The 15,712-nt window shown below is 53.6% G+C and overlaps 5 protein-coding genes across 5 annotated transcripts; 3 read left to right on the top strand and 2 right to left on the bottom strand.

Moving 5' to 3' along the window:
• Nucleotides 1–321: 321 nt before the first annotated feature.
• On the bottom strand, nt 322–1,916 carry N7498_002345 (putative 60S ribosome biogenesis protein Mak11; the record flags this gene model as incomplete). Its single annotated transcript, XM_058449407.1, has 2 exons — nt 953–1,916; nt 322–897 (listed from the first exon to the last, which is right to left on the bottom strand). The coding sequence occupies exons 1-2, from the start codon at nt 1,874–1,876 to the stop codon at nt 322–324; spliced, it is 1,500 nt and encodes a 499-aa protein (XP_058311751.1). The 5' UTR covers nt 1,877–1,916.
• Nucleotides 1,917–2,536: 620 nt separating this feature from the next.
• eaf1 (MYB and HSA domain protein) lies at nt 2,537–6,943 on the top strand (the record flags this gene model as incomplete). The annotated part of the gene is made up of 3 exons (XM_058449408.1): nt 2,537–2,580; nt 2,660–2,791; nt 2,893–6,943. The coding sequence occupies 3 exons, from the start codon at nt 2,537–2,539 to the stop codon at nt 6,941–6,943; spliced, it is 4,227 nt and encodes a 1,408-aa protein (XP_058311752.1).
• A 589-nt stretch (nt 6,944–7,532) lies between these two features.
• Nucleotides 7,533–9,110, top strand: spp2 (spliceosome ATPase-activating subunit SPP2; the record flags this gene model as incomplete). Its single annotated transcript, XM_058449409.1, has 1 exon — nt 7,533–9,110. The coding sequence occupies one exon, from the start codon at nt 7,533–7,535 to the stop codon at nt 9,108–9,110; it is 1,578 nt and encodes a 525-aa protein (XP_058311753.1).
• Nucleotides 9,111–9,393: 283 nt separating this feature from the next.
• Nucleotides 9,394–12,428, bottom strand: N7498_002348 (U3 snoRNA-associated protein UTP13; the record flags this gene model as incomplete). Its single annotated transcript, XM_058449410.1, has 3 exons — nt 9,394–12,119; nt 12,173–12,200; nt 12,255–12,428. The coding sequence occupies 3 exons, from the start codon at nt 12,426–12,428 to the stop codon at nt 9,394–9,396; spliced, it is 2,928 nt and encodes a 975-aa protein (XP_058311754.1).
• A 257-nt stretch (nt 12,429–12,685) lies between these two features.
• On the top strand, nt 12,686–15,582 carry N7498_002349 (uncharacterized protein; the record flags this gene model as incomplete). Its single annotated transcript, XM_058449411.1, has 5 exons — nt 12,686–12,721; nt 12,971–13,327; nt 13,389–13,634; nt 13,689–13,712; nt 13,810–15,582. 5 exons carry the CDS (start codon nt 12,686–12,688, stop codon nt 15,580–15,582), a joined length of 2,436 nt encoding a protein of 811 aa, XP_058311755.1.
• Nucleotides 15,583–15,712: the final 130 nt, after the last annotated feature.

A 15,712-nucleotide genomic window follows, 5' to 3' on the forward strand; every position in this document is an offset into this window, starting at 1 on the left:
GGCTTGCAACACCAGCTATTCAGATTTCTTATAACTATGTTTTATGTTATTTGTAGTTCTCGCTGGATCTTTTCAAGGTACAGATCGTGACCCGTGTGAGTCACGTTGTGTCGGGAAAAATTTGTCGACATCGCGGCCGCACCAACTTCGAGGCCGTGGTCAACAACTCGAACATTTATTTCCTTATTTCCTATATAGGTGGTTATATGGCAGTGAAATTTCACTTCTTAAAATCGCTCTATGCTCACTTTTTATGATCGAATTACATCTCGGTCTAACAGTACAATGGGTATAAAGGTCACATATAGGTCTGGCGAGCGTTTACTCGTCGTCATCACTGGACGACTCTTCTGCCTCCTCTTCCTCATCCTCGTCTATACCGTCTGAATCAAAGAGCGTGGATGGATCTTCCGCCGGAAGCATGACGAAGGATGCCATGCATGTAATGCGGTTTCCAGTCTCGTAGGTAGTCAAGAGGTTGCCGACCTGGCGGATGGTATCCTTATCCTTGGACTGCTTCGCTGGGACAAGATCCTTTCCAGTAATCTTCCAGATGCGAACCACGCCGTCAGAGTTACCGGTCACGACCAAGAAGTCGTCACGAATCTCCTTGGCCTGATCGGCCAGGCTTAAGATCTCAAAATCCTTGATACGACCAGGAAGCTCGACTTGTTTACCGCCAATCTGAGCCAACGGAGAAGCGTAGGGGATTTCAGAATCATCGCCTTCCTCAGCGTCTTTGAGTTCGGCAGTGGAATAAAAGATGACACGGCCGTCTTCTGTGGAAACGGCCAAGATGTCATCTTTCTGATGCTCACCCTCCGGCATAGAGACATATTTCATCTGGTGGACCTTGCTCCGTGGGCTCGGCAAAATCCTGCACTTGGGAGTCGAATCCTGTGTCAAATGATTAGCAAGTGAAACAATGCTCCAGCAATCAGAAGCAACTTACAATGCCAAACACCACGACACCCCATTCAAAAGCAACTGCAAATTCCTCTCCAGCGGGGTTCCATGCGATGCGCCTGCCCTCGCCACTGCTCCATTTTCCTTCCTTCACACTTGATAACAAATCTCGGCTGAAATTCAGGACTCCTGCCTTCTTGCCCGTCACCAGATTCCACAACCGCATACATTTCTCGCCCTTGCCAACACTAACCATCAACTTCATACTTGGGTGGACCGCAAAGTGGTTAACTCCCGACGGCGCAGCTCCTGGAGGAGCAGTGTCACCGCTGGGGCGGCCTTGAACCTTTGGGTTAGGCGCCTTGATGGTTGAAACCACAGTCCAATCACGGGTCTTGGAGACGGAAATAGTATTGTCCTCCGCACCGGCAAGTAGCTTGCTGCGGGAGGGGAAGCTCAAGGAGGAGATACTGGCGGTGTGATGTAACAGGGATCCCAGCTCGCGGTTCTTTGGGTTCTCGAGAATTTTATTTCCGGCCAGTGTTGGCACAGAAGGGTACTCGTCGTTGACGGCAGGAGGGGCAGCGGACAGCGAGTAGAGGTTGATGCGCTCATCGGTGGAGCCACTGGCCATGATGACCTTTTGGGCGTCCGGCGAGTCGGTGGCCTTGGGTAGCGGGGAGAGCGCCAGACAGCGAATTGCAGATCCATGGGCCTCAAACAAGAAGGTATCGACGCATTGAACAGTGTTTGTCGAGCCCTTGGAAGTGTCCTTCATGGTATTGAAGCTGGCAGCAGGAATACCAGCCGTGAAGCCGTGCAACACGCGCTCATACGAGCCGGTCACTACTTGAACCGTGACAGCAGCATCTGGAGCTTGTGACGGGGTGGGAGCGGACTTGACGGTTTTGGCGGGGCTCTCGGTGGACTTGTCCTCCTTAGGAGGATCGTTTCTCTTGCGCTTGGCCATTGTTTTGGGCGATATGGGGGATGGACACAGAGAAGTCAAGGTGAGCTGGAGAGCGGCGGCTTTTTTTTTTGCAGCGTTTTTCTGCGGGTTATCGATAGGAGTGGATACCAATGTGTCTTAGAGCCTGGAGGCCTTGACACCTGAGAATTGTTTGTGCCTGAGGCATAAAGTGTAAGGCACCAAGGCACCAAGGCCGTGATCGCAAGCGGCCTCGTCGGAATGCGAATGCTTACATGTTACTTACGCGTCTCACGGTCGCCAATTGAGGGTGCCGCCACACAGCAGCCAGCACATGAATACAGTGTCAGACAGACCGTAGACTCTACGGACGGATGTAGATACCCCAAATACATCGCCAAACATTATATAGTTGAATATACGAAGGATCTCAAGAAGTTTAAAGAATGCCCACACTTCCAGGAGTTGGTAACATTACAGTACAATACCTCCACCAACTTCTCCCCCCGAACGCTTCCCTTTTTTTCCCGTGCCAACCCGTACAGAAAAGTCCTCCCCTCCCTTCCCTGCTCTCCATCGCTTCACGCGCCATCCACATCCGATTTCATCTCGTACTGCGACTATTTCTGTCTGAATGACCTCGGTCAATCCATTCCCTTTTTTCCCGCGTTAATCGGATGCTGTGTTCCCGAGTTAGACCTCATGCTCCGCGACGAGCTTCTCCGGTCTAAGCACGATGAGATCGCGTGAGTATTAATTCCGGAAAACTCGTTTCCGAGCAGTTTCTGGTGTATTATGATGAACTTATCGCTAATTTCCACCCAGAAACTGTTTGTTGTCGCGCAAGCGAAAACTGACCGAGTTGTATTATGCGACCGTGGGTTTTGAGGGCGCGACCGCCGACGCTCTTTATCAGCAGAAGGAACAGGCTTTTCTCGACGCCAACGACCTTTCCAAGTGAGTCCCTACTACCCATTGCTCTCTCTGACACCTTTCATTGTCATGGAAATTCCCACGCGACATTAATTACGCGATGTCGATGCTCATACTATCCACAGAGGTCGGTACTTCGACGAATCTACTCTGCCATCTCCCACCCATGCGCGCGCGCGTTCTCCCAGCAGAAAACCAGTCGCGTCTGTACTCTCCGACAGCAAGGCTCACCCTGCCGCTGGCATCACGCCGCCACCGACAGTAGATGACACCGCTCTTTCGTTTGCGACCGAAGCCAGTCCGCAGGGAACGCCCGTCGTGTCCAAACCCGGGACCGCAGCCCCCGGTGTCGCATCAACTACAAAGGATGCGCAGGCATCCTTTGCGTCAGTGACCAGCCCAAAGGTCTCTCAGGGCGCGGATTTGTCTGCACCGACTGCGCCATCCAACAAAACCGACGACCAAAAGGCGAGCGCATTGGTGCCACAGACTCCACTCAGCTCCCAAGCCCGCGATGGAGCAGAAGTCAAGGGTTCTCCTGGGGCAGCGAGATCCGCTGCGACGAACGCGACACCATCCCTCGATATCCCTCAATCTCTTCCCCGAAAGAAACACGACTCTCGACCTTCTCTTACTCTAGGCCCATCAAACGCCGAACAACCTCTCTCGCCTGCTTCCTCTATCGATCCCTACTCAAATAACACACCCATTCCAGTTGTCGCCTCACCCGATACGAGCCCCGGCGAGGAAGTGACCGATGTCAGTAAAATCGGTCGCTCGAGTCCTAAACAGACTAGATCTACACACGCGCGTCCAGGCCTGGTCCCTGCGACTCCCGATGAACAATTGCGACTGGAAGAAGCACAATCTATGCAGCAGAAGAGCGGGCAAAGCATGGGCGATGCCGGGTTACCTTCGTCGAACGAAGTCATCCAGGAAAGCGTTGATCCGAGGACTGATAAGGATGAAATGGATGTCGATCAAGAACCCGCTGTCGAGCCTGCCGAGTCTAAACTCCCAGATGGAACGGCTAGCTTATCACCAACTGAGCAGTTTCCCGAAGGAGCTCAGGCTGCTGGCGATGCTCTCGAGACACCTAACAAGAAGCCCGCCAGCATTCCATCTACTCATCCCAGCTCCACACAACCGGAACGCATGACCACTCGAGTATCGTCCGGAGCCATTCGCCATAAGTCTGTTTCCGAAATTCTTGGAGAGACACCGAAAGCCTTCGCACACGACCGAAGCCATGGCGACGAGACGCCCGACAGCGTTGCACGGATGCGCTTCAAGGATCGCAAAGATCGAGAGAAGGAAAGGACCAGGCTCTCGACAGTTGTTTTCCCCAAGCAGACTCCAACCCAGCAAGATAAGGCCGACTCATTGGATCTCATCCACCTTGACTCGAGCCATGCGGTTTCAAAGGTGAATGAGGAGCAGGACTATCTGTTCACTCTATTTTTGAACAGGGCTTATGCTCCTCCTCGAGGTAGCCACCTGAACACTCTCCTTACATCCGCCCACAAGACTTTGTCGACCTCAAATCATTTGCTCGAATACCAGGAGCAAATGGACTGCCGGACTTTGCGTCGCATCTATGCACTTCAGAATGCGAACCGTTGGCCTCTCCGCCAGATGAAGCGGTCTATGGAACCCCCTCGCCAGGGAAGCCACTGGGATGTGCTTCTTGACCATATGAAATGGATGCGAACGGATTTCCGCGAAGAACGAAAATGGAAGATTGCGGCAGCAAAGAGTTGTGCTGATTGGTGCGCGGAGTACGTCAACAGCGACGAGGAGCACAAAGCGCTGCTTCGTGTCAATGCGAAGATTCCTGCACCAAACACCGCAATCCAGGATATCTCCAGGAATGTGGCTTCACCTTCGGAGGACACTGGCGACGAAGCAGTTGCCGCATCTCACCCGACGCCAGACCTCGTCCCATCCGCCGAAGAGGAATCGGTCAGCGATGGCTTTAACGATGAGCCACGCCATGATCTGCATGATACAGTCGCCCCGGCAGCCATCTTTTCTTTGGGTTCTGACGAGTTTAATTTCTCAATCGACATGACCCCTGCTGCCGAGAAATTGCTGGATGAGCTTCCGCTCTACGAACCTGTTCGCATCGCACCCGAGACACAATTGCCAACATTCAAACAACCCCCGGATTCGGTTTGGAAAACAGAGCTTCTTCCCGTGTCGAAGTTTGCCTCTACCAAGATCACTTTCCACGACGACGAGCGTCCTCGCAAACGAAGCCGATACGATTACTCTCAATATACTTCTGATTTGGATCACCGCATCACTGAGATTCCCCCGGAGCAGACTAATGTGGCCCTCTTTCGACCTGAGAACAAGCACATTCGCGACCGTATTCACCCCGGCCATTCCTTCCGGCCTCCCACCGAGCATCCGATGCCGTCTGTTGGGTTCTTCGAATCTCGACAGTCGTCGCAGTGGACCATTGCAGAAGATGATGAACTTCGCCGCCTGGTTAAGGAGTATTCCTACAACTGGTCCCTCATCTCTAGCTGCCTGACTTCGCCGTCGTTATTTACTTCTGGAGCCGAGAGGAGGACACCTTGGGAGTGTTTTGAGCGTTGGGTGGGCCTGGAGGGACTTCCTGCGGATATGTCCAAGACGCAGTACTTCCGAGCTTATCACCAACGTCTTGAGACGGCTCAGCGAACTGTGTTGGCGCAACAGCAGGCTGCTCAACAGCAACAGCAACAAGCCGCCAATAACGGCCAAGTCCAACAGCCTGTTCGCCGACGAACCACTCAGCCTCTGCGCGTGGATCGTCGGAGATCTTCGAGGCATCTTGCGTTGCTTGACGCTATGCGGAAGCTGGCTAAAAAGCGTGAGACAATGCTGCAAAAGCAGCAGCATGCTTCTCACCTTGCCTCTTTGAGGAAGGCTAACGAGGCTAACCAGCCCAAGCCTCCTATTTCGTCACCAGCAGAGTTCAGCCGTCTCAAGCATGAGCGGGAAATGAAATTGCAAGAGCGGCAAGAGGCTTACCGCCAGCAAATGATCACTCAGCAGCGAGCTAACCTCGCCGCTCAACGTGCTGGTCAAATGCCAAACCAACAGCAGCAGCAGCAAATGATGAATGCCCAGGGTCGAACTCCCAACAATCTGCCTCCCAACTCGACCAACGGAGGTATGCCCAATGGGGTGCCTAATGGTATGCAGGCAGGTGTCGCTGTCAATCAAAACCGCACCCAGCCCATGCAAGGCATGCCTGCTGGAACGACACCCGTCAGTGGTCAAATGCAGAATAACGCCATGGCGATGAAAATTATGCCACAGGGTCAAATCCAGCAGGGTGTTGGCGCGAGGCCTGGGGTGCCAATGCAAGCCTCCCCGGATAACGCGCGGGTGATTCGGGAAGCGAATCGGCTGCAGGAGCAGCAGCGTCTTCTGCAATCACGGCAACAACCTCAGCAGATCCCCCAGCAGACAAGCCAGCCTCAGCAAGCGCAGCAACAGTTCCATAACCAGCAGTTTGCACAAGGATCGCACTCTCCGAACCTTAACATGCCGAACGGTCCCAGTAACCCTGCTATGATCGCTGCCATGCAAGCCCAGGGAGGAATGCAGAGCCCGTCGTTCCACGGTGGCACACCACAAGGTGTGTCGACCCCGTCGCCTCGCATGGGTCAATCCAACCCTCTCTCGAGCGGGGTTGTGCCAACCATTAGCAACTATCAAAACCAGATCCAGCGGGCCAACCCGAATCTGCCTCCAGAACAGGTGAACAAACTGGCGACGGACCGTCTCAATCAGTATCAGCAACAGCAGCAGCAGCGCATGTCCCAGCAAGCGGCCATGAACGCAGCTGCAGGTGGCATGGGAAACGTTCAGGCCAACTATCAGGTTCCGCATGATGGCAACTTTCAAACTCCGCCTCAGCCCGGCGTGCCCAATGGCAATCTGGCAATGCAGGTTCCCCAGAACCAAGGCTTCTCTCCAATGATGCGGGTTCCTCAGGCCAACCAGCAGAACCGGGTCAATGTCACCAGCTCGCCGGCCATGAACGGCGCAGTTCCTCAAACCAGTCGCAGCGCGACCCCCCAAACTCAACGCAGCGGCAGCGGCAGCGCCCAAGCTGGCGCGGTGCAGGGCTCTAGCAAGAGCCCACACCCTCCAACAGTGCAGACAGCGACCAGCTAAAGACCCGTCTTTTCGATGGTCCTGTTTTATACCCTTACCTCTTATTACCCTTTTCTACTTCCACTGTATATACCCTTTCACTACCCTCTTACTCCGATTTATTGCCTCGGCCTTTTCCTTTTTATCGGTGGTCCGGGATGGTGGCGCACCTTGCTTTTACTCTTGTTTCCCCTGACGCCTGTGTCTGTCGAGTCTCTCTACGCCTGTGCGAACCAATTACCCAGTTCAGATCAGATATGGCGCTGGCTACCTTCTTACCAGCACTGCGAACTTTTGGATTTGGGCATGTATTATTCATGGGACGGCGAAAACTTCGGGTTCGGTGCAAACCGGGAACTTTACGAACATGAATTGTATGATTAGTTTCCAACCTTGGCCTCTTCCAACCATTCTATCATAGATATCGTAGTCCGAAGTAGCAAAGTGCCTAATCTATACATCCAAATTCCATGTCTTTCGTTGCCTTCGGGCTGGCAGGGTGCATGTCTTCGGCTCCGCTTTTGCCACCGCTTTGGAGCTCTCGTATCAAACCTTCGAACTCTCGTTGCCCCCCAAACATTTTTCATTCTCCAAATCTCTTGCTGTCGCGATGTCCTCATCGCAGGCCCCTGGCGACCGCAACGGTGGCGGCCAGCCTGCTACCAAGTCATTTTCCCTGTCGTCCAGTTCAAACGGACCGCCCGCAAAGAAAACCGCCTTCAACCTTCAATCGAGTCGCGGGCGACCCCCAGCTAGCAAGAGCCACGCTCTCCCGCGCCGGCCGCACCAACTTGGTCATGGTGACGACTCGTCCGACGAAGAAGAAAGCGCCCCCATCCACGAGGAAGTGTCTGGCTTTGATACCCTCACTGGTGGAGCTATTTCTTCCGACGGAAAGGCTCTCAATGATGCGAACGAGCCGCTTGTTATCCCGGTCACGAGCAAAAACAACTGGCGCGATCGAGCAGGTGTCAATGTGAAGAAGGGCAAGAAGAATTTACTGCCACGCGAGGTCCAGGCTTTACAAGAGGCCGAACGAAATGGACAGGTTCCTAGTGGCGGCGCGGTTGAGACGGAGAGGCCGAGTATGGCTTACGGTCTCAGTTTTGCGGATCAGCTCGCAGACCTAGGGAAGACCGGTGCGGCGGACGAAGACCAACCCATGACGGATGTAAAACCCGTTGAAGAGACCAAACCCCTCACGGACGACCAGATTGCTCTGCAGGCATTGATCAGTGAGAGCAAAGGTGAGACGGAGCGGAGGTCGGATCTCATTATTGAGTCATCGAAGCCTCGAGATGACGAGGACGAAGCACCGGGCCGCTACGATGAGACGAGCTCTTTCAGAACAGACGTGTTATCTCGCCCAGAACCTGCCACCTTAGACCAATATAACGCCATCCCGGTCGAGGAATTCGGAGCTGCGCTTCTCCGAGGAATGGGCTGGAAAGACGGCCAATCTATAGGACGGGCCAACTACGGGTCTTCCGCCAATGTGGACCGTGCGAACAAGCCTCGTGTCCCAGAACGACGTCCTGGCTTCCTGGGTATTGGAGCCAAGGACTCAACTGGTGGAAAGGGTGCCGAAGCTGAATTCGGCGCATGGGGAAAAGCAGCCATGCGCAAGGCATCGAGGAAGGCGGGCGAGGAAAATGGAAATGGAAATACCGAAGGTGTATATATGCCAGTTACGATGCGGAACAAGAACACGGGCGAGCATGTCACAGAGGAGGAGCTCGCAGAGCTCAAGAAAGCGTCCAAGTCTGAGCCTGCCAAGGACGACTGGCGTGAACGACGAGACCGCAACTTGGAGAAGAGTGGGCGTGATAGTGATCGGGATCGAGACTATCGCAAGCGTGACTACGACGACGATCGCTCTGATCGGAGGACTGGGTCTTCGCGAAGAGACCGGAGCTCTTCTGGTGGCCGCCATTCGTCCAGGCATTCACGTTATGATGGCGACGATCGACGCAAAGACGACCGGTCCTATCGCGATCGCGACCGGGATCGCGAGCGTGAAAAAGATCGTCGACGGGATCGCGATGATGATAAAGACTCTCGACGGGACAGGGACCGTGACCGCGAGCGACGACACCGCGACGACAAGTACAGCAGCTCAAGGCACTCGTCTCATTCATCTCGACATGACCGAGACCGTGATTCTCGCCGGAGTCGGAGGGACGATTAAAGAATGAATATCATGGCCGATTTGCTGATACAGATCTGATCTAACATGAGAAATGTCCTTGGAAATTTTCGTGCAGATGTACATGTACATCTCATCCAACAGAATTGGCGTCTAGCAGATTCCAAAATAGAGATACCCCGAATAATACTACCAGCTTAGACTGAAATGAAGTGACATAACAGATCAATTCTATGAGAAAGTAGATGCTTTTATCCTTTCCCACAAACCCAATATACTCCAAAAGTACAGAGCGCCGTCAATATACACAAGATACAATGCAGACCTAAGCCTCCAACATAATCACGTCCTTCTCATGCTCTGGCACCTCTCCATTCGTCTTACCCTCCTGCAAACTCATCAGTCCAAGCCCACCGAGGCCTACGCCACCATCCATCTCGTTAAGCACCCACTCCACAAGGAAACTATCATCCGTCAGCTCCTCGACACGGCGGTAGTGGCGCTCAGTATACGAAGCAAGAGCCTGCAGGATATCCTTGAGACCAGCCGCAGCACGGCCATCCTTGCCGCGGACAGACTGGGTGGCCAGCTCGACGAAGGTCGAGGCTGGGTAGGACCGGAACAGAGCGTAGAGAACACGCTGGGCCACGCGTGAGGTGCGTGCGTTGGTGTTCCAGTCGCGCAGGCGGAGGAGGAGAGTGCGCAGGTTCGTAGCGTCGAGAGACTGCAGTACCTCGTCAATGGACGGGTTACCTGTCAAGCTGCCCGCTGCGCGCTCCCGCTCCTCGGCGGGAAGAGTCGGGTCATCGGATGCGTTGATGGCGGCTGTGAAGAGGGAGAGGAGACGGCCTGGGTGGTTGAGCTGGAGGGCCAAGGTGATGGCTTCGCGGTAGGCGCCGGCGCGGATGTAGTTCTGCAGCTGCTGGTCTTGCTCCACGCGCTCGGAATTGGCGTTCACGGCGGCCGTGTAGGTGGCGGATGTGGTGTCGGCCCAGAAGGTAACGGTGGAGTCGGAGGAGCCACTGGCCAGAGCGTAGGGAGTTGAATTGAATCTGGAGGAGGTGGGCTTCACGTCGGAGCGAGAGCCGGAAGGCGTAGGACTCGCTAAGGACCAGACACGGTCTGTGTGGTTGTCGAGGGTGGTTTCGAGCTCACCGGTGTATGGGCTCCAAATCTTGACCAGGCCGTCTGCGGCGGCGGAGGCGATGAGAGGCTTTGTCTGCTCGGCGTTCTTGCTAGCAGAGGTCTCTTCGTCATCGTCATCATCATAGTCATTCTTGGACTTGGAGACCTGGGGAGGTGGAAGCCAGATCACCTTGAGGACACTGTTGGTGTGGCCCTCGAAAGTGAGAAGACAGCTATAATCGGACAAGCTCCAGACCTTGATGGTCTTGTCACCAGAGCCAGTTGCAACAATACCTCGGCTGGTACTGGTTCCAGCCTCGGAGTTGATGATGGGGGTATTTTGAGGCGCGAATCGAACGCCCCAAACACCCCGCTTGTGACCACGAAGAACTCCAATGGCAGATCCATCTTCGGCATCGAAAATCTTCACAGTCTTATCCTGAGAAGCGGACGCAAAAAGGGAGGAGGTTCCGTCAATATCAAGCGAGTTGATGTCCTTCTCGTGCGCCCGTCTCGTGTAAACTGCCTTGGGGTTGTGTGGCTTCTCACCTTTGAGCGGACCCAGCTTGCCAATGTCCCAGCGCTTCACGGTCCTGTCCTGGGAGCCTGTAACGAGGAACTGAGGTGGGTAATTGACCGGGTCGTTATAAGCTGCGCTTCCAACCGGTGGTGGAGTTCGCGGCAGAGCAATCGCTCCCAATGACTCGGCGTGGCCGGTCAAAGTTGCGAAACAAGTATAAGATGAGGTCTTAGGGTCAATACGCCAAAGAATGGCCTTGTTGTCCTTAGCACCCGTGACAAGCCAGTGTCCAGACCAGTCGACGTCAAGACAGATAATGATATCGTCATGAGCCTCGAGGTGGGCGATGTCGGCACCGAAGAACTCCTCGCCCTGGGCTGATGGTCGGTCTTCCGAGGGAGCAACGGAGACAATTCGAATACCCTCAGTGTTGGTAGCCAGTGCCAGCATTGATCGATCACCACCAACGTAAGCCAGGTCAATGAACTCGTCATCGTTTCCGGAAATGCGGCGTGTGATGGTCAATGGCTCCAGCGTCGAACCTGGCTTGTAATCCGACAAAGACTCGATCGAGTGAAGTCTGATAGTCTGATCTGCGTGCACGGTCATGATGAAGGGCAGACCGGGCGAGTACTGAATAGCCACAATGGTCTCGAAGTCCTCTCCTGCCTCCTGATCCTCCGTGATCTCACTGCCGCGGTTGACATCAAAAACGCGCAACCTGCCGTTCTCTCCACCAACTACACAGACTCCACTATCAACGATGAAGGAGGCAGCCTCCACACTCTCAAGCACAGGGATAATTCTCCGAGTTTTCCAGGTGCGGGCGTCCCACACAATAACGGTCTTGTCTCTCGAAGCAGAGAGAAGTGCATTCTCCGTGGGAGAGAATGACAAACTGCGCACAAGCGAGACATGCGAGTCGAGCGATGCAATCGACTTCCTCTTGTGCAAATCGTACACGCGCACTTTGCCCTCTTCACTACCACTGGCAAGTCGGAACCCTGCTGTAGAGTCCGTAGCATGCAATGCAGCGTCGTCCATAATTTCGTCATCCTCTCCGGATGCCTTCCGCTTAGACTTCTTGGAAGAAGACTTTGCATCACTCTCCGCAGCCGAAACCTCGAAAAAGCAGAGGGCTGAGATGACTCCACGGTCATGGAAGGTGTGCGTCACATAGCCTCCGCGAATGTCCCAGACCTTGATGGCACCGTCAGCACCACCTGTGGCCAGAAGAGTGCTGGTCTGGTCAATTGCGGTTGTCACGACAGGCGCGGTGTGGGGTTTGAGGGACCGAACAAGCTCCGCCTCGATGGTCTTGGAGGCTTCGTCGAAAGGCGAAAGAGAGTAGATGCGCATGGACATCGAGCGCGAGCAGACAACGGCGTGCGAAGCGGATGGCGTGACTATAGAAACTGTGAGTGTTCGGCCGTATAAGCGGCATTGAAAAGCGACATACTCGCCAAGCTTGTAATAATCTCTCCATCCTGATGAAATTGTTAGTACAGGCTCTGCGACTGCATTGGAAAAAATTAACTCACTCCTTCCAGACTAGCAAGCTGGTCACCAGTCTCTAAATCGACGATCAAAGCATCTTCGCCCACGCAGGTCAGCAATATGCGGCCACTGGCATCCAGCGCCGTGCTGCCCCCGGTATAGATGGGGCGGAGGGTACGAGACGCCTCGAAGGTAGTTTTGACAATTGCCTTCGACATGATGTGAATCGCAGCCCTTTGCGACAATTCCACGCCGATGAAGTTCGGAGCCCGAGCTTTTCGCGGGCAACTTTTTTTCGGCTGTTTGTACTGTTTGCACTCCGATAAGCACGCCCGATAAGGTCACTTGGCCGCGACGCCTCACCGTCTGCCACATCGATATATTATCCCTCTTTCCTCTCATGGGAATCTCGAAAGACTGATCTATGAGTTCATTTACCAAGTGATGTGTCCTGCCCTTGGCGTCCTTAGATACGATGGGCCGACGGGCTTATTTAAACCGGCTCGCTTTGGTAAGCATCCTTCCGCTCCTCGCTTGTCTCTACTCCTAGTCGCCGCCTGGTTCATGCCTATCTCTCTTTATGAGACGAAGGGCTTGTCCTTCTGTGGACCCATTCAAGAAGCTGGTGGGGAGTATCTCCATGCAGCGCGCTATTTAGCTGGAATGTGACCGTCCCTGTTCAATGCCATGGCATTTTGCTTTCATACTTTGCTCCTGTTTCATTGCTGTCTGATGGTTTCCAATATTAACTAATTACAAGGGCCGGTCGCCTTATGAACCGCCAGAGACTGCTGTGATTGACCCTTCGAGCCCAGTGCGAAGGGTGTCAAACGTCCATTCCGACAACTACATGCAGCAGTATGATGCCCGAGGGCATCCAGTCAACCCCGAGTCCAAGGTTTTGGGCCGGGAACTTCGCAGAGCAAAGAACGACATTCTTTCCACAATGGGGGTTGTTGTTAGTGGCGAGGACCGGAACGCCAACTCGTCCAATGACCAGGAGAAGATTAACCAAATAGCCGCTGAGAATGACTTCGGCCTTGTGATCACCACAATCGATCAGCTGTTTGTGTTCCTTGGCACCTGGTGGTCCTCTTCTCTCACCGGGCGTATTCAGGTATGTCTATACTCCAAGCCTTTGCCTTCCTCATGCTCAATGCCCGGCATTTGTTATACAGACATATCGGCATTATACGCATGCTGCTTTGCTTGAAGTCATCCGCTCCGAGCGTGGAGCGACAGGGGTGCTTGGCTTCTACTTAGCTGGTATCCCCGCGTGGGCAGTGTCCAGTGGGTTGGCCATCGCTCGAGACAACCCCCCTGAAGCGGATCTTTATCACGGCCCGAGATTATTTGGTGGACACCAGAGGCAACGGAAGTCTCTCGCTCGGAGTCCGATCTCTCTTCGGGCTCACATATACAGTGTAAGAACTTTTCTTTTTGCTAAGATATTTTCATGATATTGATGATAACTATAGGGCGAGGAGCTCGGTCCTCCTCTTGTCAGTGGAAGCGTACATGTATTCGTTACTTCAGTCTCTTTCACTTGTGCCTTCAAACGCCATTCCCAGCGCTCGCTTTCTGATACCCTTTGGCAAGGAATCTCTGGTTCAATTGCCCCCTCTTCCCGCCGACTTATCTATACCCTCGGCCGGCGGATTCCTTCTGCGCCTGCTGGCCTCCCCAGGAGTTTTGACCTTCCTTTTTGCCTTTTATCTGCGACCAGAGCTCGAAGAGCGCATTTACAGACTAGTCCGTCGTCAGCTGCCGAAGCCCACTGTTGTCGATGAGCTTTCAATTCGAGTTGCATATGAAGAGAATCTTGTCGACTGGGTGGTTCCCACTCTTGGCCGCAGGTCCTCGGAGGAAATGCGCCGTGCCAAGCTCACATTGCTTGAGGATATTAAGTGTGAACTTGTGACCTTCCAAGGATGGGTGTTCTCCTTTTTCGGCCTTTTGTCAAAGCCAAAGTCTGACGCGCAAAGTAAGGACGGTGGTCAATTGGAAAGGATAGAAACGCTTCGAAATTCAATCGAGTCATTGCAGAATGAGCTCGAAGAAGTTCATCTTCGCAACGTTCCTATTGATGACGAGCCGGAGGATCGGTTCGCCAGGCGTCTGGGCTCCTTTCCCCATACAAATACGACAAACATTGGACGTCTTGGTCTGCCGGTCGTTGCAGAATCTGCCCAAATGAGTGAAGCAGAATTGGCGCTGGAAATGAATCAATTACTCACAAACGAAAATCGCATGTCCCAATCCCCGGGAGAAATGAGTAACGATTTGTTTTCTGAAATGGCGACACTGGGCCGAACAAGTGCACACTCGAATACCACGGCTTCACAGAGCCAGATAAGCCACACACAAGGCGCGGAGGAAACTACAACAGACCGACAAAATTCCCGCTCAAATACACTTTTCTCTCGCCCGTCATCACCAGAGACGTCTCCTCCAACTTCACCTCGTGTGCGGGCTTCCTTGATCCATCAAAGTTCCGATATCATCACTATGCAGCTGGAGCTTTTGGGCAACCATAACCGCAGCGTCCAAGGCCAGGGGATAGCCTCAAACCTATTACCCAGAACGAGCCGGCAACATTCTGGCTTACGGCCTTCAGCCGTCCCTGATCGCAGGTCGATCGCCGAGTTCCTCGAGGCATTGATTTTGAGCCAAGCTGCTCAACAAGGGACTTCAGCGGATCCAGATAATGATTCGAATATAACTGCAGGAGCAAGCTATACAACAGCTCAAGACCTACCTATGGTTGACGACGAATCTCAAGACTTGATAGAAGAGGCTACTGCCATTGGCCATCCTCTCCCACCTCTCCCACAAGAAGGGCAAACATCAAACGTGCCCAACATCCTGCCAGATGGTGTCGAGGAACCGAATGATGAGGAGCCTGAAAGTCAATTACCCTTAGCTGTAGGGACAGCTCAAAGGGCAGACATTCCCCCAGACCCTGCACTCGGTCCTCCAAACTTCTCTCGCCTCCCGGGCCAAACTGTCACAACCCAGTCCATGACCGCTCACCGGGTCACCCTCCTTTCCGCACATCCAGTGGATTCACTGGCATCACACCTTGCGGCCATCATTAGCACCATCATTCTCTCTCCATTGGAATCACTTACCTTGCGCTCTCTGGCTCACTCCTACCTTTCCGCGCATCCTTCATCCACAATTCGGCTTTCGGATATTCATTCCATGGACCTTTGGTTCGGTGGAGACTCCTGGTCCGATAGGCTGGCATATACCGGAAGATTGGTGCTTATGAGAGGCATGCAGGCTGCTTTACGAGCAGGCGTATGGGGATTCCTGGTTGGCTCAACGATGAGAATTGGGCGGAAGTTTTGTGGTTGGGGGACTCTATAAAGCCGACTGAGCATGCAACTCCACAGCGGAATGTAATCATATATTGCTTTACTTTTACTGCATCTACATTTTGTATATGACCTACGTCTTAGGGTTATAATTGTAGCGTGAAGTCGTCATATTTCTAGTA

Source organism: Penicillium cinerascens (genome assembly GCF_028974065.1).
Source record: "Penicillium cinerascens strain IBT 15544 chromosome Unknown contig_1_segment0_segment0, whole genome shotgun sequence".
NCBI classification, from domain to species: domain Eukaryota; kingdom Fungi; phylum Ascomycota; class Eurotiomycetes; order Eurotiales; family Aspergillaceae; genus Penicillium; species Penicillium cinerascens.